Source organism: Podarcis pityusensis (genome assembly GCF_964106645.2).
Source record: "Podarcis pityusensis genome assembly, chromosome: 3".
In the NCBI taxonomy this organism is placed as follows: domain Eukaryota; kingdom Metazoa; phylum Chordata; class Lepidosauria; order Squamata; family Lacertidae; genus Podarcis; species Podarcis pityusensis.
The window spans coordinates 103,873,462-103,895,983 of NC_138026.1; the positions used below are offsets into that span (position 1 = coordinate 103,873,462).

Below are 22,522 nucleotides of genomic sequence, written 5' to 3' on the forward strand. Positions count from 1 at the left end.
TTCATGTTGGTGTTCTCTGAAAGTCATCGGGCCCCTTAATAAAAAATCCTCCCCTGTCCCTGCTGATCTGGGCAAGACTATGTGGCGGGGGTTTATGATCAGAGATTCCTATGTCCCCCTTCCCTATTACTTTTGAAGACTTTAAATATCTTTATTTTCTTATGCTTTTGGTGGTTGAATTTTGGTTCTTGCTGTTTACTGATTTCACTGGTTGTTCCATTATTTTATTGATGAAGCAGTTTGTACATTTTTATAAATTTATTTTAAAAATGTAACTGCAAGGCAACATTCCTAAACACTGGATTGAAGTGTTCCGGAATTTAAATGATGCGTTTGTAAAAAAATAAATGCTGGCCAAAAATGCTAAATGTGATTGTAAAGCTGTTTGTGAATTGTGTGAGTTTGTAGCTCCATCCAGTGGTCCAAACAAAATGGCTGCCACAGGTTCTCTGCTTGTACCCATGCAATGCTAGTAGGTTTTCTGTCCAAATTGTGCAAATATGCTTGCCATCCTTTCCTTTGCTCTTGGCACGGTTACTTTGCCCTTCTTTACAAAGGCAATTCAAGGATTTCTTCACTGATTAGGTTAGTTTGTGCCCAGTGCTGACTCCAAAGCATACATTACTTGGACAGAAAACTACTATTACGATCCATTCAATCTTAAATTTCTTGCATGGCATTAAGGGGTAATGCAGATACTAGAATACAAGGAAATACAGTACAATATGCAAACCTAAATATGAAGCATGTAATATGGCTATTTTTAATATTTTTGGTACAATAAAACTCTTCAATCTTTTCAGTACAATAACAGAGTTGGAATGCCAAACTATTACTCTGCATTATAAAGCATTTAATAAACCTAGTAGTAACACGACTTTTTCAGTTAGTATACATTTTAGCACCACTTTTACGCAGCTATTTTCTCTTACTAAATATAAAAATCAAACTATTAGTTAAGAGGAAAAGGAGATAGCCTCACACTGCTAGAGAGTTCAAAGTTTCTGCTGCTGGTGTGTGAATGGGCAGGTTCCCAATGTGTTCCTATACAAAGAGCAACTCAGACAATCTACAGGTCAGTGCAACCCTGTTTTCCTCTTAAACACCTGATTTAAGTGAACTCCTGTGTGTATACACAGTATGTATGACATAACAAAGGAATTTTCTTCAGGAAATGCCAGCACTTTCTGTGTTGTCTCAAGTCTCTAGATCACAGGGCACATCTCAAGTTTTGTACAGTACAGTACAGATTTGATTGTGTTTACAATACTTTGTATAACATAAAAAGCCACAGCGCCCCCAAATGCGGTCATAATGGGCCATGAAACACTTAGCAACAATTCTAGCTAAAGAGAACCGATGGAAAGAATCCCCACTTAAAACAAGTTTTCAAGAATAGCGCAATGCCGTATGTTTTACTCAGAAGGGAGTCCTGCCACAAGGTGTGGCAGGAGAGATTGGCAAGTGTGGTAGGAAGTCTCAAGGACAATCAAAGAAACATTTAAACATTTCAGCATAGTATAGTATAGAATCATTAAAAAAAAAATTTAGTTGTGTTCTATGTTATAAATCAAGCACTGCTAGCAGCTGTTTCTTTTTTTCCAATGTACTACCAATAAAAAAATTCAGTGTGTCGCAAGCAAATTTTTATTCTGAAAGTGTGGCCCGGAGAAAAAAGTTTGAGAACCAATCCTACTGTATCTAGTGGGACTTGTTCCCTGGTAGGTGTGCACAGGATTGACGTCTCGAGAGTCAAGATTCCTCATCCCCTTATTATTTGTGCCAAGGCACAAATCCCAGTTAGAAAACTGGCAGCAGTAATTGGCTTGGTATCACGCACTGGAAAGCCTTTTGTGGACATATCTGCATTGTACATGTGAAAACATGGGCGTAGCCAGTATTTTTGTTGAGGGGGGGCAGGACTCTTGTTATGGGGGGACAGAACCGACGTGATTGGTCAATTTAGTTAAGTATTTCTATTGTTTTACTTGATTGGGTAGGGGGCAGCTGCCCCCCATGTAGCACAATCTAATGCACTCAGCCAAGTCATTGCGCAAGCAGAACAACTATAGCTTTCACAAGTGCAATAGAATGTCTCTTCCCCCCAGAAACCCCGGGCCAGATTTGGCTGTTGCAAGGGGAAGAGAGAGAGGGGACATTCTGTTGCACCTCTAAACATCATTCCAGCCATGCAACGACTTAGCAGGATACAACCCTGGCTCCGAAGCAAACATGCAAAGGTTTGCCACCATGAACTAGTTAACCAGCAATTTATGTTCCCTGGACAATCCCAGGGGGGAATGGATTGACACGTTATCTTTTAACATAATTCTCAGCACCCTAACCAAACTATCATTCCCAGGATCCCTTAGAGCCGGCATAGGCAAACTCGGCCCTCCAGATGTTTTAGGACTACAACTCCCACCATCCCTAGCTAACATTACCAGTGGTCAGGGGTGATGGGAGGTGTAGTCCCAAAACATCTGGAGGACCGGGTTTGCCTATGCCTGCCTGAGAGTAAGCAAAAACGAGTCAGTCAATATTAAACCAATAAAAGTTTGTAAGGTATATGTACAGTGGTGCCCTGCAAGACGAATGCCTCGCAAGATGGAAAACCCGCTAGACGAAAGGGTTTTCTGTTTTTGAGTTGCTTCGCAGGACGAATTTCCCTATGGGCTTGCTTTGCAAGACGAAAATGTCTTGCGAGTCTTGAGATTTTTTTTCCGCTTTCCCCCCCCTTTATCTAAGCCGCTAAGCCTTTAATAGCCTTTTAGCAGCTAATCCGCTAAACCGATAAGCCTTTAATAGCCGCTAAGCCGCTAATAGGGTTGCTTCGCAAGACGAAAAAACCGCTAGACGAAGACACTCGCGGAACGGATTAATTTTGTCTTGCGAGGCACCACTGTATTTTGAGTGGTATTTGTGCTTTTTTTTCTTTTTTTAAGTGAGGCTCTCATGCCACAAAGGCAAAAGTACCTAAGGAAGACACAGAGCGGGACCAGTAAGGAGTAGGGCCAGGGGTAAGGGGCCTGGCAGGCTTCCTAGAACCGGAAATACGAGACCTAGGGGGCCACATTTGGGCCTGAGGCTCTCCCTACCTGCACTAGAACAGGCCACCCCTGGACCATCCACTGAGCGTACTGATGAAGAGAACTGCAGCCAATCCTAAATGCACCTACACAACACACCTTTGCAAATAAGCCTATCTTGCATTCACATTTTATGTGCTCAAATGTGCGACTCTTGTGATGCATGAAAACTCACGGGAGAGGATGGATCTCTTGCTTTGTTCTCAAAGGGTTAGAAGATGCAGGGTGCAAAGAGGCCCTTGGCTCACCATGTCACAAGATGCTGCCATATCAGGGATACCCGATTTCTTTGCTGCAAAATGGGAGTTCGGTGCTTGTGCTGCCTAGCTAATGTTTAACGACACTCTTAAGGTGTTACCCAGAAGCGAGAACAAAGCTGTGGTGCAGTTATTTATTTTCTTCTCTTTTTTTGCTTTCACCTTTTTTTTGTCTTCTTCTTCCTCTTCTTTTATGGCAGATTCTGGCTCACAGAAGGCAATTATGTCTTGGCAACTGGTTTCGAGTGTGGGATCCAAACCCACAGAGAGCCGCAAGCTGCTGTCGTTTAATTCTTGATCAAGGCGAGAAACTCCTCCCTGGTTTTGGGATCTTCCCGCAGGACTCCAAGCATGGCGCTCGTAACGGTTTTGCTGCTCATCTTCTGAACTCCCCTCATGATCATGCACATGTGCCTGCCAGGGGACATTCAAAGAGGCATTTTTAGTATATTTTTAGTATCAAATTAGCAGCAGGAATCGCTAACACCCATGCCATTGTGGTTTATTTTCCACGGTGAACGATGTCCAAAGCAGCTGACAACCTCAGAAGGTCAAGAACCACATAATAAAATAACAGATTGCAAAGATTAATTCAGAGCTTGCTACACATTTTTGTAAAAAATAAATAAATGCTGAGTTACATAAACTGCAAAATCACATGGCGCTATACCACTGCAGGGGTGTGTATGAATTTTAAAATGTTGCCCACAGACATACAAGGCCTCCCAAGCTACTTTACAGTGCAACCCCATAAATATCTCCTCAGAACTCAGTCCAGTTATGGTTCTGTACGCATTTTACACTGTTTTACACTTTACACTGTTTACACTGGCTCTGGTGCACTTCCATCGGTGGTGTCCGATGCCGTGTACACGTGACGTCAGCCACAATCCCTACCTTTCCTGTACAGTGGTACCTCTGGTTGCGAAAGGGATCCGTTCCGGAGACCTGTTCGCAACCTGAAAAGAATGCAACCTGCTTCTGTGCACATGCAGGTCACAATTCGCCGCTTCTGCGCATGCGCGTGACGTCATTTTGCACATCTGCACATGCACGAGTGGCGAAACCCGGAAGTAACCCTTTCCGGTACTTCCGGGTTGCCGCAGGACGCAACCTGAAAATGCGCAACCTAAAGCAAACGTAACATGAGGTATGACTAGTTCAGGAGTCAGCAAACATTTTCAGGAGGGGGCCAGTCCACGGTCCCTCAGACCTTGTGGGGGGCCGGACTCCCCTTCCCGTAAGGACCCCCCACCACCACTCATGCTCCCGCCGCCTCACCTATGGCGGTGTCGTCATCGTCCTCTGCCTCTGCCAGAGGTCCACAGGGCACAGAGCCCATACCGCTGGCCTGGGTGGCGGAGACAGCCTCCCTGCCGCCGCCGCTTCCTCCCGCTCGGCTCTTGGCCATATGCGGCCGCCTCAGTGGGAAGGAAGGGGCGCCGCCCAGAGGCGTCCACAGCTTCGGATTGGCAGCAGGAGCTTCCTGCAGCCAATTTGAAGCCGTGCCAGCACAGCGGAAGTCAGTTCCCGCACGGCGAGGCCTCCGTGCTGGTTTAGCGCAGGGACTGACCGAGTGGGCGACAGGGTCCGTGGACCGGATTTACGAGCCCGGTGGGCTGTATCTGGCCCCCAGGCCTTAGTTTGCCAACCCCTGCTGTAGTTTCTTGAGAAACACAGCTGTTTGCGTCCACTTTGAAAATAAAAACCACTTCCCCTTCACAGTTATGCTGAGGTATGTGCCATTGGGACAGCTGCTGCACGTGCTCAGATGGCAGCTTCACCAATAGGAGTTCAGGCGGGGGTGCAGAAGTGGGGAGATGAACAGGAGATAACATCCCTACCCCCTCTCTGGTGTAGAATCATAGAGTTGGAAGGGATCCCAAGTTTCATCTAGTCCAACCCTCTACAATGCAGGAATCTCAGCTAAAGCATCCATGACAGACAGCTGAAGAATATTGGGAAATGATATATAATGAGATGAAGAAAAAGTTTAAAACAACTTTCCCCAAAAAACCGGATGCATTTCTGTTAGGAATTGTTAATACAGAGGTTTCCAGGAGTCGGGGTGGGTTATTTAGGTATGCAACAACAGCGGCTCAGATTTTAGCCCCCAAATGGAAAATGAGTGAAGTCCTTAGTAAAGGAAGACTGACAACTGAAGATGATATAATATGCAGAATTAGCAGGTCTAACAAGTAGAATAAGAGACTAAGAAGAAAAGGTATTTAAAAGAGGAATGGAAAATTATCGTCTAATATTTTGAAAATAATTGTGTACAGCTGAAAACGCTGGCAGTATTAAAGTAATATTCAACAATATAACATATGTTGAAGAGATTCAAGATAGGAAAACAGAATTAGATGGGTATATTAAAATAAGCAGGAATAATGGATATATTAAATGTACCTTGTAAGGGGAGGGAGGAAAGTCAATGAATGTATGGTTTAATAGATGTTTGATTTGAAATGTAAAATTTGAAAAGTAAAAAAGAAATGAAAAAAGAAAAGAAAAGCATCCATGATTCAACCTGTTTTGTGGACAGCAACGTGCAACTAAGCAAGATTGTAATCCTATTGCTCACCTTTGAGCGAGCTGTACTGAGATTAATGGCACTTCCTGAGTATAGGATCATGCTGGGTTTCTTACATTGTTTATAGTGTGTGCTTTTAATAGTGATCATATGCAAAAGAGGGAAATGGGGAAAATGCAATGAAGGTGTATGTGGTGCAACAGTTCCAAGCTGGACAGGGCAAGCTGAACTTACGATGCTTCAATGACCACAGCCACTCCAACAGGCTTCAGGGCTTCAGTAATTGCCAGGGCAATCTGCTTGGTAAGCCGCTCCTGGACTAGAAAAATAATGGTGCTTTGTGAGGAGAAAAAAAGGCTATTGGTTGGCAACTTCAAATACACGGTCACTGTTATTTTACAGATATATGCTTTGGTTAACTTTTGAATACATTCTTTTCCTTAATACAGTGGTACCTCGGGTTACAGACACTTCAGTACCAGAAATAATACCTCAGGTTGAGAACTTTACCTCAGGATGAGAATAGAAATTGTGCTCTGGTGGCACGGCGGCGGCGGGAGGCCCCATTAGCTCAAGTGATACCTCAGGTTAAGAACAGTTTCAGGTTAAGAACGGACCTCCGGAACGAATTAAGTTCTTAACCAGAGGTACCACTATAAATTGCTAACTTTGGAATAAATGAACTTACTGACTTCTGAATCAATTTGGTCCGAGCCAATTGTTCTCAAAAGAGAACTTTCAGCTAAGCTGGGGGGAAAGGGGCTTTCACAGGCAAATGGGGGAAAGACTGTCTCCCTCCTGACATTAGTGTGTGTGTGTGTGTGTGTGTCAAATATTGAGTGAAAAGGACAAAACTCACTAGCACTCCCAGAGGTGGAGCTAGCTGCTCTGGCACACAGAGCGGCGCACAAGCTGCGCACCCGAGGGCGGAACGAGCCACCCCTGGCAGGCTGCTTCCTGGGCAAGAGGGGAGGGAACCGCGCCGCTTTGCCAGCAGCCTTCCTCCCTTCCCTCTTCCTTTTGACAGCTCCCCCCCCCCAGGAAGCAGTCCAGGAGCGGGGGGCAATGGCACACCGCCCGCCCACAACTCCCAAACCTCTCCTAAGCTGTCAAAACGAAGGAGGAAGGGGGGAAGGCCACCGGCAAGGCAGCACAGCTCCGCCCCTTCCCCCGATGGCTCGGGGTAGGCTTGGGACTCGTGGGCGGGCGGCGCGCCAAATGTCACCCCCCTCAGTGATGGCACCCGGGGCAAACTGCCCCCACCGTCCCCCTTCCTCCGCCCCTGAGCGCTCCCCTCTGACTTAGAATTAAGGAGAACAGTTCCTCTGAGGAGCTACTCAGCCCAGGAGTTTTCTTTCAGCACTCAACGTGAGTTCCCAGTGACAGACCTTTTCTAGATATCTTTTTATTATTATTATTATTTGAAGATAAAAACCTTTGCCACTCTGCTGGGAATCAAACAGAGACTGACCAACTTGTCCTGCACATTCCTGTCTTGGAAGATTTGACAGGCAGGGCTGCCATCTTCCCATTCTGCTGCTCCTGCCACTGCATGCGCACCGTGCTGACCTCCCACTGCCTTTCCCCTCCAGCTCTCAGGATGAAGCAGATATGGGGGGCATTTGAAGGACCAGAGAACAAAGCAGCCCTGCTGGCAGTTATCGGGGATGGGGAACCTGTGGCCCTCCAGGTGTTGTAGGGCTACAACTGCCTTACTGTCACAGCTAAAAATTGGCCGCTGTTTCTTTAACGCTAAAAGAACTAAGTCAGCATGAGTCAGCGGCCTACAATGACTCATGCAACCTTTCACCAAATGGTACCTGTATATATAAAGTGGTCAATGTTAGTGTGTGGTGTGTGGGTTGGTTGGTTGGATGGATGGTAGAAAGCTGGTTGCGTTTGGTGTGTGTAAAAGCTGTCGGTCGTGGTTGGAGAAGAACACTTTTTAAGAATAAAAGCAGCAATACTCTGCAAGAATACTCTTTCTCAAGGACTCTTTTGTGCCAACTAAAGTCTGAGGATTAGGCAAAGGAGTAAAAAGGAGGTCAGAACCTTTTTCCTTTTCTAACACTACTGGATAATAAGGCTGATGGGATTTGGATTTCCACAATATCCAGAGGCCCGCAGGATTCTTAAAGTAATTTTATTTCTCACAGCACACTGAGAAGGGGTGCCTAGCTTCTGCCCCTCCAGGTGGTGTCAGACACCAACTCCCAACAGCCCCAGCTAGCATGGCCAACAGTCTGGGAGTTGTAGTTCAGGAAGGTCTAGATCAGGGTTTCCCAAACTTGGGTCTTCTGCTTTTGTTGGACTACAACTCCCTACCTAGCAGGACCAGTGGTCAGGGATGATGGGAAGTGTAGTCCAAAACAGCTGAAGACCCAAGTTTGGGAATCCCTGCTCAAGATGGCCACAGGTTAGCCACTCGTGCCCTACAGTGACTCCTAGGGGTGGCATTAGAGGAACATAGGGGAGTTAGCAAGAAGGCAGAGCTGCACCATATTGCAGAAAGGATACAAACCTTGAAGCCTTCGGCTGAATATTTCAACGATTCTGGAGGGAGAAAAGATAATGGTGAGAGAAAATAAATGGCATGGTGTCAAGAAACAGACGAACAAATGGAATGCAAAACAGGAAGAAGCAAGACTCACTCTCAGGCTACAGTTGTCAAGGTTTTACCTTTGGAGTACAGTTGTGCCTTGAATCCCGAACGCCCTGGAACTCAGACATTTTGGCTCTCGAACACGGCAAACCCGGAAGTGATTGTTCCGGTTTGCAAACTTTCTTTTGGAACCCAAACGTCCAGCGGGGCTTCTGATTGGCTGCAGGAGCTTCCTGCAGCCAATCAGAAGCAGCGATTTGGTTTTTGAATGTTTTGGAAGTCGAACGGACTTCCGGAATGGATTCCATTCGACTTCCAAGGTCCAACTGTACTCATGCTTTCAAATAAAGACACGAGGTAATCGCTTTTCTTGAGGGTGGGGCAGGATCAAAACACATCAGCTTCTCCCAACTGGAGACTGCCATTTGCGGTCCCCAGAATTCCTCAGAACAATAATATGTAGGAACTTAAGAAAAGCCCTGCTGGATCAAGTCAAAGACCCATCTAGTTCAGCTCTCAGGTGCCTCTGGGAAGCCTGCCATCAGGACCCAGAGTGCAACAGCTCTCTGCCTACTTGTGTTTCCCTCAACAATGTCTAGGCAACACGATGACCATATACATACGTAATAGACAATCTTTAAAATCATAAAAGGTTCAAATAATGCAGTGACTACATTATTACATGAGCACTGTTCCACAGAATTTGATATTATCATTTATATACATTCATTCGAAATAAGATGCGTTTATGAAGCATTCTATATCCACCCACCGCGCTGATGAAGAATTCTATGAAACAGTAGTCAATATCCGGAATTACCGTTCAGTGTTGGACATCACTGTTGAATACACAAAGCTTCACAGCTTGTCTTCCAGCTTACAAAGTTTGGTACCTCGCTTCATTTAAAGATTTTCAGAGACTTTGAGACTAAAGATTTCATTTTGAACTTTTTGTGATTTGAAGGAATTCTATAAAGATTGTCTATTACGCATGTATATGGTCATCGTGTTGCCTAGACATTGTTGACATTCTCTTTGCAACACAGGGGTTTGTTTGGCTACTTGTGTTTCCCAGCCACTGGCCTCCCGCAACAGAGGGTGCATGTCCTCTTACTGCCTGGGCAAGGCAGCAGAGTCCGATTCAATCAGCATCACTGGACTGTTGCAAAAACGAAAGAAGAAAAGGGATAACCCCCGTGTGTGTGGTCCTGAGCTCAGCAGTTTAGGAGGCACCCGTGGCCAATAAATGAATCATCTCACTTATCAGTGTTAACATCCCAGATCGCATGTAACTTCTAATTTCACATACACATAAAATGCACATAAGTGTACACTGATGCATGCTTCAAAAACCTAAGAAGAGTCATGATGGATCAGACACAAGGTTGAGTTGGAAGGGATCCCAAGGGTCATGTAGTTTAACCCCCTGGAATGCAGAAATCCTGCCCACAGCCATCCCTGGGTGGGCTCGAACCACCAACCTTCTGATTAACAGCCGGACGCAGTGGCCCATTGCGCCACAGAGACAGCAGGTTGGTCCACCGGGTGCAACACCCCATTTCCCCACAGTGAGCAAGCATGGTCTGAAGACAATGATTTCTTCTTATTGCTCTCCAGCAAGTCTTATTCAGTGATAAGCTGCTACTGAACCTGGAGGTTGTGAATGGCCATGCTGGCTAAGAGCCACTGGCACAACCTCTCCTCCCCAAATTTGTCTTAATTCCCTTTCAAAGACATCTGAGACAGCGGCCATCAGTACACGTTGCACCGGTGAATTCCATAAAACAGACAAGAACATAAGTTGAATAATAAGAACCTTGCAAGTTTGCTTAAGCCAACCACTTTCTTCCTTGGTAAGTATCCAATGTGCACCTGCAGATTCAAACAGAGAGGGAAGAATGGTTAATACTGGATTCACAATTGGAGTCTATCCCCACCGCAACACACCAGTTATGTTGCTGGGAATAGGTTTCTCCAACACACTCCCTGCTCTAGTCACTAACACTGCGATTCTGAAATCTTGCTAATGCACAATTTGTTCCAAAGGGATTTGTGGATTTGCCTTGTTGGTCTGCGTTACAGCGGCCTGTCTGATCTGACTGCCAAGGGGAGGTAAAATCAAAACAACCCTCTTCCCCAAAGCAATTGAGGATACTTCCCCCAAATCTCTGTCAATGATTCAAACTCACAAGTCTTCAGTGCTATTGGCTTAGATACAACGGTTCTCAACCTGTGGGGCCCCAGATGTTGTTGGACTACAACTCCCATCATCCCTAGCTAGCAAGGCCAGAGCTCGGGGATGATGGGAATTGTAGTCCAACAACATCTGGGGACCCACAGGTTGAGAACCGGTGGCTTAGAAGCAAACATTATCCCAGTGGCATAACGTGCAGGATGCCGGGGGGGGGGGGAGAGAGACACACAAAACAGGCACCCCCCACAGAGACCCCTGTCACCTGGCAGTGAGGGCTGGGTGATTGCGGAGGGTGAAGAGACCCTCTTCGTCCTGCCCAGCACAGGAGCATCCGCCCCAGGCGCTGGCAGACAGCGATACACCCCTGTGTCATCCCCTTAAAATAAAAGCAGGATAGCACATCTAACAGGGAGTAGGGAAGAGGGTTTCTTTGGTAAATAAAAAATATACCATGTTTGTAGTTCAACACAGCAGTATATCAGGGACTGGGCAGAGGAGGAATGGTAGAGACCACCTCCCCAGCCTGACCCTTCCAGAGAAGAAGGAGACAGTTCAGAATTACAACAGGGTTTGAGGGAGAGGCAGATGAGGGAAAAGAGCCAGTGTGGTATAGTGGTTAAGAGCGGTAGTCTCATAATCTGATAAACTGGGTTCGCTTCCCTGCTCCTCCACATGCAGCTGCTGGGTGACCTTGGGCTCGTCACACTTCTCGGAAGTCTCTCAGCCCCACTCACCTCACAGAGTGTTTGTTGTGGGGGAAGAAGGGAGAGGAGAACGTTAGCCGCTTTGAGACTCCTTTGGGTAGTGATAAAGCAGGATATGAAATCCAAACTCTTCTTCTTCTTCAAACAATGGGAGAGGAGGAGGAAGCAGAACCAGAGGGGGGAACAACTGATGGACTCAAATGTCTTTAGAAAGCATTCCAGACCCCCCGTCCCAGAACCTGGCAGGCATTGAAAGTAGGAGAGCAGAAAGCTCAGAGGCAGAAGGCACAGCTCAGCCACCGTAGTGATGACGCATAATGGGAGAGACGGAGGGGGTGGGGTTTGACTCGGAGCAACGCCATTGCTCCAAGTCGATGAGTTTCTAAGCCTCTCTCTGTGAATACTGAATAAAAGCAGATGGTAAGGACTTTCCCTTGTCTTGTCCATTCCTGGCAGCCTGCCGTGGGGGCTGGTTCCGCTGCTGCCTGACGGAGTGCAAACTAAAGGTCACCCAAAGAACTCTGAGCCACAGAGAATTCTTAGGGATCTAGGAAGCTGCTACTTGCCTATCCAGTTCAGTCAGTATGATCTGCCAAAGGACTAACTCTTTTGGACACCAAGGCCGTATTCAATGCTGGCCAAGCCTTTGCGGGTGGTGATCCAAGTGACCACCAAACCCACATGCGTGGGCAGTGTGCTTGCCGTGAATGCACACGCACCACAAGCAAAATGAATACACACGAATGCACACACACAACAAACAGATACTCGCCACACATGCGTGCCGCAAAACATCCAGGAAATAATAATAATAATAATAATAATAATAATAATAATAATAATTTATTATTTATACCCCACCCATCTGGCTGAGTCTCCCCAGCCACTCTGGGCGGCTCCCAATCAAATGTTAAAAACAGTACAGCATTAAATATGAAAAACTTCCCTAAACAGGGCTGCCTTCAGATGTCTTTTAAAGATAGGATAACTGCTTATTTCCTTCACATCTGAAGGGAGGGTGTTCCACAGGGTGGGCGCCACTACTGAGAAGGCCCTCTGTCTGGTTCCCTGTAACCTCACTTCTCGCAATGAGGGAACCGCCAGAAGGCCCTCGGCGCTGGATCTCAGTGTCTGGGCTGGACGATGGGGGTGGAGATACTCTTTCAGGTATACAGGACCAAGGCACACACTCTCCTCTCTTTGACACACACACACACAGAGGCACACGCCACTCTCACAAAGACGCAAGCACACGTCACGCTTGCCTGCATCACACTGCCAAATTTGGCGGAGAGGTTTAAAGCTCAGTCGAATGGGGAGAAAGGCGGGGGCTGGCAAGCCACTGCAAAAGGCTTTGCAGCACAGATTTCTTGTTCCTATTTCACACCGGCTGACAGCAGGGTTTCAGACAGGAATCTTTCCCAGCGGTCAGGGGAAATGGCAGTCATTGAGCCCTTTGCATGTAAAACACAGATTCCTGGATATGTCTGCAAAGGTTGGGCAATGTGCAGTGTGGACGGCAGAATCTTCCGTCTCATGCAACTTGGCTGGGGAGAATCCAGCACACACCTGTGAAGGCAACTCAGGCTAAATAATAATAATAATAATAATAATAATAATAATAATAATAATTTATTATTTATACCCCGCCCATGTGGCTGGGTTTCCCCAGCCACTCCAGCAGGGGGCCAACACTGGTTTAGACCACAAAGCGTTTCAGGTAACCAGTACCTTGCCAAAGAAAGGTACCAAGTGATGTTCACAGAGGGAAAACATATCAATGTCCTTCACGATCACCATCTCGTCATGGTCCTCGTCGAAAACTGCATCGTTGAGTATGTCTGAAAAGACAAAACAGAAGCTTTTCACGGAACAGCGGACAAGTGCACTTTGTTCCTTCTACCAGTTCAGGCCTTGAATAAAGAATAATTAGTAATATTGGGATGTGGATAGATGCTAGGAGAGGATATATTTATTAGATATTATCCTTCCTTCCTCACGTTTGTGAGTTCAGCAGGGTGCCACCCATTTGCCAGCTTAAAAGGGGAGCTTAGTATTTGAGGTTACCGCCCACACACTTCCACTGCGCTTTTCTGCTTGTGTGGTGGCACCTTGGTAAAACCACTTCTTACTGATTGTAGCAGAGTTTTCCCCAGAGGCAGAGGACCAGAACGAGAGTCATACTCAAATTCACAGTCAATAGCTTCTTTATTGTTTGACTGGTTGCACAAGCATTTCTGTTACTATTATATACAAGCTATTTACACTGGTACCTCAGGTTAAGTACTTAATTCATTCCGGAGGTCCATTTTTAACCTGAATCTGTTCTTAGCCTGAAGCACCACTTAGCTAATGGGGCCTCCTGCTGCTGCCGCGCTGCAGGAGCACGATTTCTGTTCTCATCCTGAAGCAAAGTTCTTAACCTGAAGCACTATTTCTGGGTTAGCGGAGTCTGTAACCTGAAGCGTATGTAACCCGAGGTACCACTGTACATTCTTTCTTTATCTCTCCAGCACGATATAATCTCAGTCCAGTAATTAACAATCCTGACACAGCAAAACTCAGTTATCAGCAGCACCCACTGTCTTACTCCCAGCCTTGTTGTTAGCATGTGTGCTGACAGTGTGTGTGTGTGTGTGTGTGTGTGTGTGTGTGTGTGTGTGTGTTTTCCTCATGGGGAAATTGCACCCTGCAACTTCCTCCCTTTATTTGCACCTCCAGCTGACACCAATCAAGCCTGGAGTGCCATTCCTACACCCTAAAGTAAAAATCTGGAACCCTCTTTAAAGCTTGCAGGAACTTTTATCTGTTTCTTAAAGAATGTTTTCCTAACACCTAGATAGGTTAGTTTTAGCCTTTTAGTTTAAGGAATCCTGCGTGCTTTAAGGCAGACTGGATTCTCCTGGTATTTTCCTCATTTCTCCCCCTTAAAACAATAATCACACAGTCTTGTAAGAGGTGAAAAATAACATTTGCTCACTCAGAACAGAGTAACAGAGATAACAGCTTTGTTCAGGCCACCTTAAAATAGTAATTCAGCTACAAAGATGGGCTTTAGTCTAGTTTGAAATGGTGTCTGGGCATTGGAGCTTAGACTTAGCAGATGTTCTCTCATTTCTGGCTTGCTGATGAAGAGAAGAAGAAGAGAGAGAAAAGAGAGGCTGTGCCCAGGCAGGTAAGTAAGTCTGTGTGTGTGTGTGTGTGTGTGTGTGTGTGTGTGTGTGTACAGCTATGCCCTTCCTCTGTCAGGGCACAGTGGGAGTGTCTCTCACAGAGTTCTTTCTACAAACTTACAGGGAAACCCAAAATAGGAGCTTCAGCTCCTATTATGCGCCTATCTAGCAAAACATGAATTGTTCATTGCATTTTAAATACCCCACAAGTAACAGACCATGAATGTTTAGGTCAAACTAGATAGAAATATATTTCACATTTCTAGCGGCCACGTGCTGCAGCGAACTGTAAAAATGTTCTCTCTTCCATTCATTTCAATTTCTTTTCATGCCACATTTCCACAAAAGTGTTCTAAACATCAAAACGATGAAAACCAATGTATTAAAAACCAGTAAAAATGAATCTAAAAATGCATTTAAAAGCTATCAGTGGCACTAGAAAGAGCATAAAACAGTTGTTGTTGTTGTTGTTGTTGTTGTTGTTGTTGTTGTTGTTGAGTCATGTCCGACTCTTCGTGACCCAAATAAAACCTGTCAACAAGTGGGAGATTATTTCTCCAGGCACCATTACTGAAAAGGCCCTGTTCCTAGTACAGTGGTACCTCAGGTTACAGATGCTTCAGGTTACAGACACTTCAGGTTACAGACGCTTCAGGTTACAGACTCCACTAACACAGAAATAGTACCTCAGGTTAAGAACTTTGCTTCAGGAGGAAAACAGAAATCACGTGGCAGCAGCACAACGGCGGCAGGAGGCCCCATTAGCTAAAGTGGTACCTCAGGTTAAGAACAGTTTCAGGTTAAGAACGGACCTCCAGAACGAATTAAGTTCTTAACCCGAGGTACCACTGTACCTGCCAATCACATTTCCAGTGAGAATGAGCTAAAAGAGCAAGGCCTCCTTCAGGGCCCAGGTAGGTTTAGATGGGTAAAGGCAGTCCCTAAAGTACAGTGGAACCTCGGGTTGTGGATGTAATCCATGACAGAGGCACGTCCACAACCCGTAGCGTTCGTAACCTGCAATGCTGCGTCTGTGCACGCGTGTGACGCGATTTGGCATTTCTGCGCATGCGCGAGCGGTGAAACCCGGAAGTAACTCTTTCCGGTACTTCCAAGTTTCCCGTGGTCCGCAACCTGAAAACACGTAACCCGAAGCTTTTGTAACCCGAGTTACCTCTGTAACCTGGTCCTCAGCAAGGAAATTGCTAAGTGCCACTGTCACATTTTTAGTTTTCAGCTGGCATGGTGTCTTCAGATTCTGGGGTTCTGCCTTGGGGATGGGAGCTATTTTAGTCAAAGTAGTACCCCATATCCCACTGAACCACTAGTATGGGGCGTGAGCAATGCTCATGTAGGATCGGGGCTCCCGCTTCAGGGTCCTCAGCCACATTCTACAAGAAGTCTTATCCCTTGAAACGAGAATTGTATATGTGTGTTCAAAGTTGCACATCACTGTAAAACAAATGCAAGTAAACTTTCAACGCTTACTGAGTTATAAACCTTATTCATTCATACACACACACACACCCTCAATTCCCAGATAGTGTTGAATGGCTACATTATAGAAATAATCCAGTAACCCTGGAACAAAGTTTAAGAGGATTGCTAAGCAAGAACCAAGGAGCTGATTGTTATAGCCAGAGATTAATGTGGCCCTGAAATGAAAACGGCAAAAGTCTGTATATTTACTAGGTCCCTCATGGGTTGGCAGTAAAGAATAAAGAGATATAAAGTGTGTCAGCTCAGGCGGAGAGAATGTGAATGTTTATAATTTTTTTATTGTTGTTTTTTGTTATTTGTGAATTTACTGACACGTTCCGTATTTTGTATAATTTTATTTCCAAGTGTTCTCTATTTCGAGGTCTCTGAATGTTTGCTTTAAGTCAGTTTGGGCACAAGTTTGCTGCAGAAAAGCAGCATATAAGTAAAATCCATCCCAAGCAGCTCAGTATAGCATTACAGGCTTGCTGATATTTCAGTATTTCCAGGTCAGGCCTATTATTAAACAATTTATGGTTACCTATTCTCATGCATAGGGACGCGGGTGGTGCTGTGGGTTAAACCACAGAGCCTAGGGCTTGCCGATCAGAAGGTTGGTGGTTCGAATCCCCACGACGGGGTGAGCTCCCGTTGCTCGGTCCCTCCTCCTGCCAACCTAGCAGTTTGAAAGCACGTCAAAGTGCAAGTAGATAAATAAGTACTGCTCCGGTGGGAAGGTAAACGGCGTTTCCGTGCGCTGCTCTGGTTCGCCAGAAGCGGCTTAGTCATGCTGGCCACATGACCTGGAAGCTGTACGCTGGCTCCCTCGGCCAATAAAGTGAGATGAGCGCCGCAACCCCAGAGTCGGTCACGACTGGACCTAATGGTCAGGGGTCCCTTTACCTTACTATTCTCATGCATGTATAAAATCTTTTTTTTAATTTATTTTTAAAAAACACAACAGCTCCAAGCATGATCAATGGTGAGGCAGGATGAGAATTGCTGCTGACTAATTGCGAAAACCCACTTTTTAAAAGAAAGAAAGGCATGCGAAAGAGATCACACAGACGCAGTCTTCCAAGAGGAGGAACAATACTGGATATACTTAATAAAGTGATGACCAGATTGTTCATTGCCAATACAAAAGAAAATGCCTTTAGCTCAGTTGGTAGAGCATGAGACTCCTAATCTCAAGGTTGTGAGTTTGAGCCCCACTTTGAGCAAAATATTCCTACATTGCAGAGGGCTGGGCTAGATGACCCCAGCATCTTTGGGTCCCTTGCAACTCTAAAATTCTATGATTTTATGAATATATCAGCAGCTTGCAGATTATTTTTAGGGCCCATCCTATTCCCTGGATTGCAATTTGTTTTAACTGATTTCAATACCGCGTTTTAAAATTACTGTAATCTGCCCCAACACCTCACAAAAGGTGGGTAAGAAATATAATATAGTAATATTTATTTGTTCATTTAAAATATTTTTATATGGCAATTCATTTTTTTAAAAACACCAGAGTGGTTTACAACAAAACTACGGTATATAATAAAAATGTGCAATATTTTCTTTACAATTGTAAATAAAATAAAAATAATAACAAAAGCCATACAGTAAAAACATAAAAAGTTTTAAAATAAAGACATTATGGGAAGGTGAATTCTTAATTGCCTGCATTTTTAAAATCAGAAAATTGTGGGAAGGTGTACAGTATTCTGAATTGTTCCCGACGGAACAGAAGTGATTTTAGCAGGTCTTCAAAAGAGGAAACGAGGAGAGGCACTTATATTTACGCAGCTGATCTAGCCCACGAAGGCTTACGACTTAATAAATATACGAAGCCTTTAAGGTGCAACCAGACCATTGGCGGCTGTTGTCAAAACGAGAAAAGAAAGAAAGGCGGGCGGGCATCTCACCTCCGACGGTTTCGCGGTAGCCCTTGGTGAGGAACTGCATGGCCTTGGCGGCCCGACGGGGCGTGAGCAGCAGCCCTTCCCGGGTCGGGTCCTCGCCCAGGCCCTCCAGGATGGTGGTGTACGCATCCTCCAGGGCAGGCAGCCCGTCCCTCTCTTCCCGCTCCTCGCCTTCCCGGGCCCAGCTGCCTTTGTCCGACGGCGGGCGCGGGAGCTTCGCCGCCGGCTTCCGGATCTCGCAGGGGTTGCTGCCAGCCGCCAGCTCGCTCAAGCCCCCGAGGAGGCGTCCGGGGTGGCAGTCCCCGTTTCGGTAGCACTGCGCCTCCAGGCGCGGGCGCTCCATGGCGTAGCACGTGCGAGGCGCTTCGCAGGAGAGGCGCAGGGGCACAACCGACGGCACAGCCCGGGCTTCGAGGGGGAATTTACGACGGAGATTTTCTAAGGCTGCGCCAAAATGCCTGGCAAAGCGGCGGCGGCGGAGTTTGCAAGGGCAGCGCGCTGGTGCATGCCCAAGGGGAGATCTAAGGGTATCTGGAGAGCGTCCTCGACGACGCTGGGAGCGGAGGTTTCTGCAGGGGACTTTGGGTCCCCACCTTTTGCAGAGGTGGAAGGGAAGCGGGGTCCAGAGGAGGGCTGCTTTGCTGCGGAGCTGAGCTGCGGCGCGCCTTGCGCAAGGGAGCGGAGTGGACGGCTCGCCCGCGGCGTCAGGGTTGCGCCTGGTGCAGGGCTGCTTGCGCGCCGGCCATCTGGTATTTATCGCGCCGTTTTGCCACGGCAGCCCTCCTCTCCTCTGTCAGAAGGCGACGTCTTGGGACTGTCAGCTGGGTAAGCTGCACTGAGGCGCCCTTTGTCACCTGCCGTCCCTCCTCTTCCTCGCTTGTAATCGCAGGAAACAAGCTCGGGACACGAGTGTTATGCACGCTGCACGCGGCTAATGCGCGCAACGAACGGCAACAGCAAACTCGCCGCCTTTGCGTATACGATCGTAAAATGGTAGAGTTGGAAAGGGCACCGAGGGTCATTCAGTCCAACTTCCTGCGATGCAGGAATCGGGTCCGCTTCCCTCTCCGCCACCGTGGCAGTATTCCTCCCTCCGAGCTCCGTCTCCCTGAGTCCTGTCTTTTCCAGATGCTCAGCTACGGACCTTCTCCAATCACTCAGCTACTGCCTCGCCCCAGAAGCAGAGATGGCGAAGCTGCGGGCCTCTAAGTTCTATTGGACTCCAACTCCCATCAGTCTCAGACAGCGTGGCCAAATTGAATAAAATATGGGGGTGGGGAGGTAAGCCCCACAAAATTGATCACAAGACACGGTGCACACACACCATTTGAATGGAAATGCCCGTCAACTTTGGGGAGATACACACACACACACACACATACACACACAAACATTTTATTGGGGGAGCAAAGGGATCTCAGCCCCTGGGAATTGGCTCCTCTGATCTCAACTAATTGGATGTTGGGAGTTGTATTCCAAAGGGCAACCAGAGAATGCCAGCTTCCTCATTCCTGCTCTATTCTGCTTTGGTCGGAACACACCTGGATCCCTGTGTCCAGTTCTGGGTACCACAATTTAAGAAGGATATTGACAAGCTGGAGCATGTACAGAGAAGGGCTCTTGCTTTCTGGCATCTGCCTACAGCCTGCTTCCAGCTCTCACACACCACTGCCCTCAATTATTGTCCTTCTAACAGCTACTTGAAGGGATGCAGGTGGCACTGTGGATTAAACCACTGAGCCTCTTGGGCTTGCCGATCAAAAGGTCAGCGGTTCGAATCCCTGTGACGGGGTGAGCTCCCATTGCTCGGTCCCTGCTCCTGCCAATCTAGCAGTTGGAAAGCAGGTCAAAGTGCAAGTAGATAAATAGGTACCGCTCCAGCGGGAAGGTAAGCGGCGTTTCCGTGCGCTGCTCTGGTTTGCCAGAAGCGGCTTAATCATGCTGGCCACAAGACCCGGAAGCTGTACGCTGGCTCCCTCAGCCAATAAAGCGAGATGAGCATCACAACCCCAGAGTCGGTCACAACTGGACCTAATGGTCAGGGGTCCCTTTACTTTTTACCTAACAGCTTGTTGAGGGAGGGGCTCTCCCATTTGCCTTCTGGCACAGAGCAACTTCTTTTGTTATGCTAACCACAGTACTTAGGACCTTTAACTCACCAAAGAGTTGCCTAGCTAGCTCACCAAGAGAATCCTCCATTGGATTTTCACCCTGGCTGGATTCAGGATCCTAGGAATTAGAAGGGACCCAAGCGTCATACAGACCTACCCCACAAACACAGACAAACTCACAACAATACGTTTGAAAAGCTATTGCAGCAGCTGACACTCTTGTGGTCTGAGACCATATGAAAAGTGTTCCAGAGGATTTAAGAACCTTGTGTTGAGCTAGGCTGAATTCACCCTGTGTTTCATGTTTTCCAAATTGCAGTGGCACATCCTGACACTGGAATGTGGAATCCCATAAAAGCATCCTTGACCGGAACATCCATTAAAATGGCAGAAGGACACTCCACTCCCTTAAAAGGGAACATTCAAATTAAGTTCCAGTTCGAAGGTAGAAGCTATAATCTTCAATTAAAAAAAAAAAAAGGAAAAAGCCCATGCTTGTATAAACATGTGAATGTAAATACTTTGCTTACTTCGTCTTTAGCTCATGGTTACCAGACATCCCCATTTCCTGGGTACAGTCCCCGGATTTACAAATCTGTCCCCGGACAAAATCCATCCAGGGAATGTCTCTAGATTTCATTTAATGTCTCCGGATTTATATTTTAAGTGTTGTGGATTTATTAGTAGGGAATGAATGTTGTGTGATTGGTTCAATGGCACAAGACACATCATATGGGGACTTCTGGCGAGGCAAAATGGCGGGCGCCACGGCAGCGAGCAGCTCCTGAAGTCTGCCAGAGCCAGCTGCACTACCAGGCTGGCTCCAGGCTGCTGAGGCTGCTGCTGCCACTGCCGAGGGGGAACTGGGGATGCCTGGCATGTCAACTGGGGGAACCGCTGACCCCCCCCCCCGTGACCCAAATCGAGCCGGGAGCAAGAGTGCCTGGCAATCCGGCCAACTGCCCAGCAGTGCTCCGGGGCCAGGAAAACCCCAGAGCTGACACAGAAAGAAGGAGGAGAGAAGGAGAAGGAAGAGAGACAAAGAGGAAGGAGAAATAAGAGGGGAGCCCCGACCTTGCTGTGCCGCTGCCGCCGCCGCAGCTGCCACTGAGGAGAGGTAGGAGAGCACCGGGATGGCAAGGACATGTGGCCAAGCCCAGGGCTGACTCAAGGTGCTCCAAGAGAGCAGGCTGGGGCCCAGAGGAAGGACGCGTGACAGAGGAGACCACAGAAGAAAAGATATTACTTCATATATATATATATATATATATATATATATATATATATATATAACTTTTTCCCCTCTTTTTTTTTTTTAAAAAGTGACCCGGATTCTTTGAAAAAAATCTGGTAACCTTACTTTAGCTATATGTTCTTCAAGTAAAAGCTTTTGGACAAATGTTTGGATATTGTTTTAATTTCAAGAAAAGAGTTAGTATTGCAGAAGATTTGGCTTCCTAGCTGTGATTTAGCTACTCTGCCAACACAACACCTTCCTTTGATTCTATGACAGTGTCATCAGTGATCCGCAAACAAAGGGGCACAGGAGGTTGAAGCAGTTCTTGGCTTGATGCCTTTCGGCCTGAAATGCAGTGGAGGTGCTCTGCTTTGTGTTACCTTTGACTAAACATGTGAGCATGGGCTGCAGACACATGTGAGAAACATGTGAGCACGGGCCTGCGTAGATGAAGTCCACGAGCCTTCTGCAAAATCGCACGATGCAGGCTGATCAAAAGATGTCGTATCTCCCCAGACTGATGTGGCCTGAAATGGAACCATAATTGAGTTTGCTTTTCAGCACACTGCGTGTATATTTAAAATTAGTAACATGTACGCTTCAGAAAAGCACATGTTAAACCCATCTTTCTGTGCGTAAATTAGATTGCGCATCACTGAGTTCCTGCCCTGGCAACAGATTATAGGCATAGTATGCCAAAGATAAGCACTTTCCATTGACTTCAGTCACAGTGGTCACAACTTTCTTGAATTCCTCTTTCAATCAGTAAGACTGAAAAGTGCTTGACTTTGTGTGTATCTGAGGCACACAATCCATGGTAGTAATAAAACTATTATTATTATTTTAAAAATTGACATTTTGCTGCTCTTCAATTGTACCTCATAATGTAGCACCTGCCCTGTGATAGTCTGTGTGAGTGGATTGCACAAAAAGCTCTTTGGTACTTCAGAAAGGGAGCCATTTCAGCCACCAAATCGAAAGTATTCTTCTTAGTTTTAGCTAGCAACAGTTCATGTATATAATAAGAGCGCTGCTCAAGATTTGGCTGCTCAGTTGAGGGCATAGATTGCTAGTCCCTCCTCTGCACAAGGTACATGATGTGGGTGTCCAGGAAAGGGACTTTTTGGTGGTGGCTCCTCGTGTGTGGAACTCCCTCCCAACTGAGGTGCATCTGGCCCTATCCCTCTGGGATGGTTTGAGTGAAGACTGGGGATGGGGAAATCTGTCAGTTTC

At 46.6% G+C, this 22,522-nt stretch overlaps 1 protein-coding gene across 1 annotated transcript; it reads right to left on the reverse strand.

The window, feature by feature from the left end:
- Positions 1-3,466: 3,466 nt before the first annotated feature.
- On the reverse strand, positions 3,467-19,138 carry LOC308472924 (GTP cyclohydrolase 1-like). The gene is made up of 6 exons (XM_080998200.1): positions 17,945-19,138; positions 13,111-13,220; positions 10,298-10,353; positions 8,401-8,432; positions 6,114-6,198; positions 3,467-3,760 (listed from the first exon to the last, which is right to left on the reverse strand). Exons 1-6 carry the CDS (start codon positions 18,282-18,284, stop codon positions 3,634-3,636), a joined length of 750 nt encoding a protein of 249 aa, XP_080854326.1. The 5' UTR covers positions 18,285-19,138; the 3' UTR covers positions 3,467-3,633.
- Positions 19,139-22,522: the final 3,384 nt, after the last annotated feature.

What these genes read in the sequence shown, in the direction of transcription:
- LOC308472924 (XM_080998200.1), bottom strand. Translation starts at nt 18,284, where the DNA reads ATGGAGCGCCCGCGCCTGGAGGCGCAGTGCTACCGAAACGGGGACTGC. An exon ending in CTACCGCGAAACCGTCGGAG is followed by an intron (nt 13,221 to 17,944) that starts GTGAGATGCCCG and finishes TTGTCTTTTCAG; the next exon opens with ACATACTCAACGATGCAGTT. An exon ending in TGGTACCTTTCTTTGGCAAG is followed by an intron (nt 10,354 to 13,110) that starts GTACTGGTTACC and finishes TTGAATCTGCAG; the next exon opens with GTGCACATTGGATACTTACC.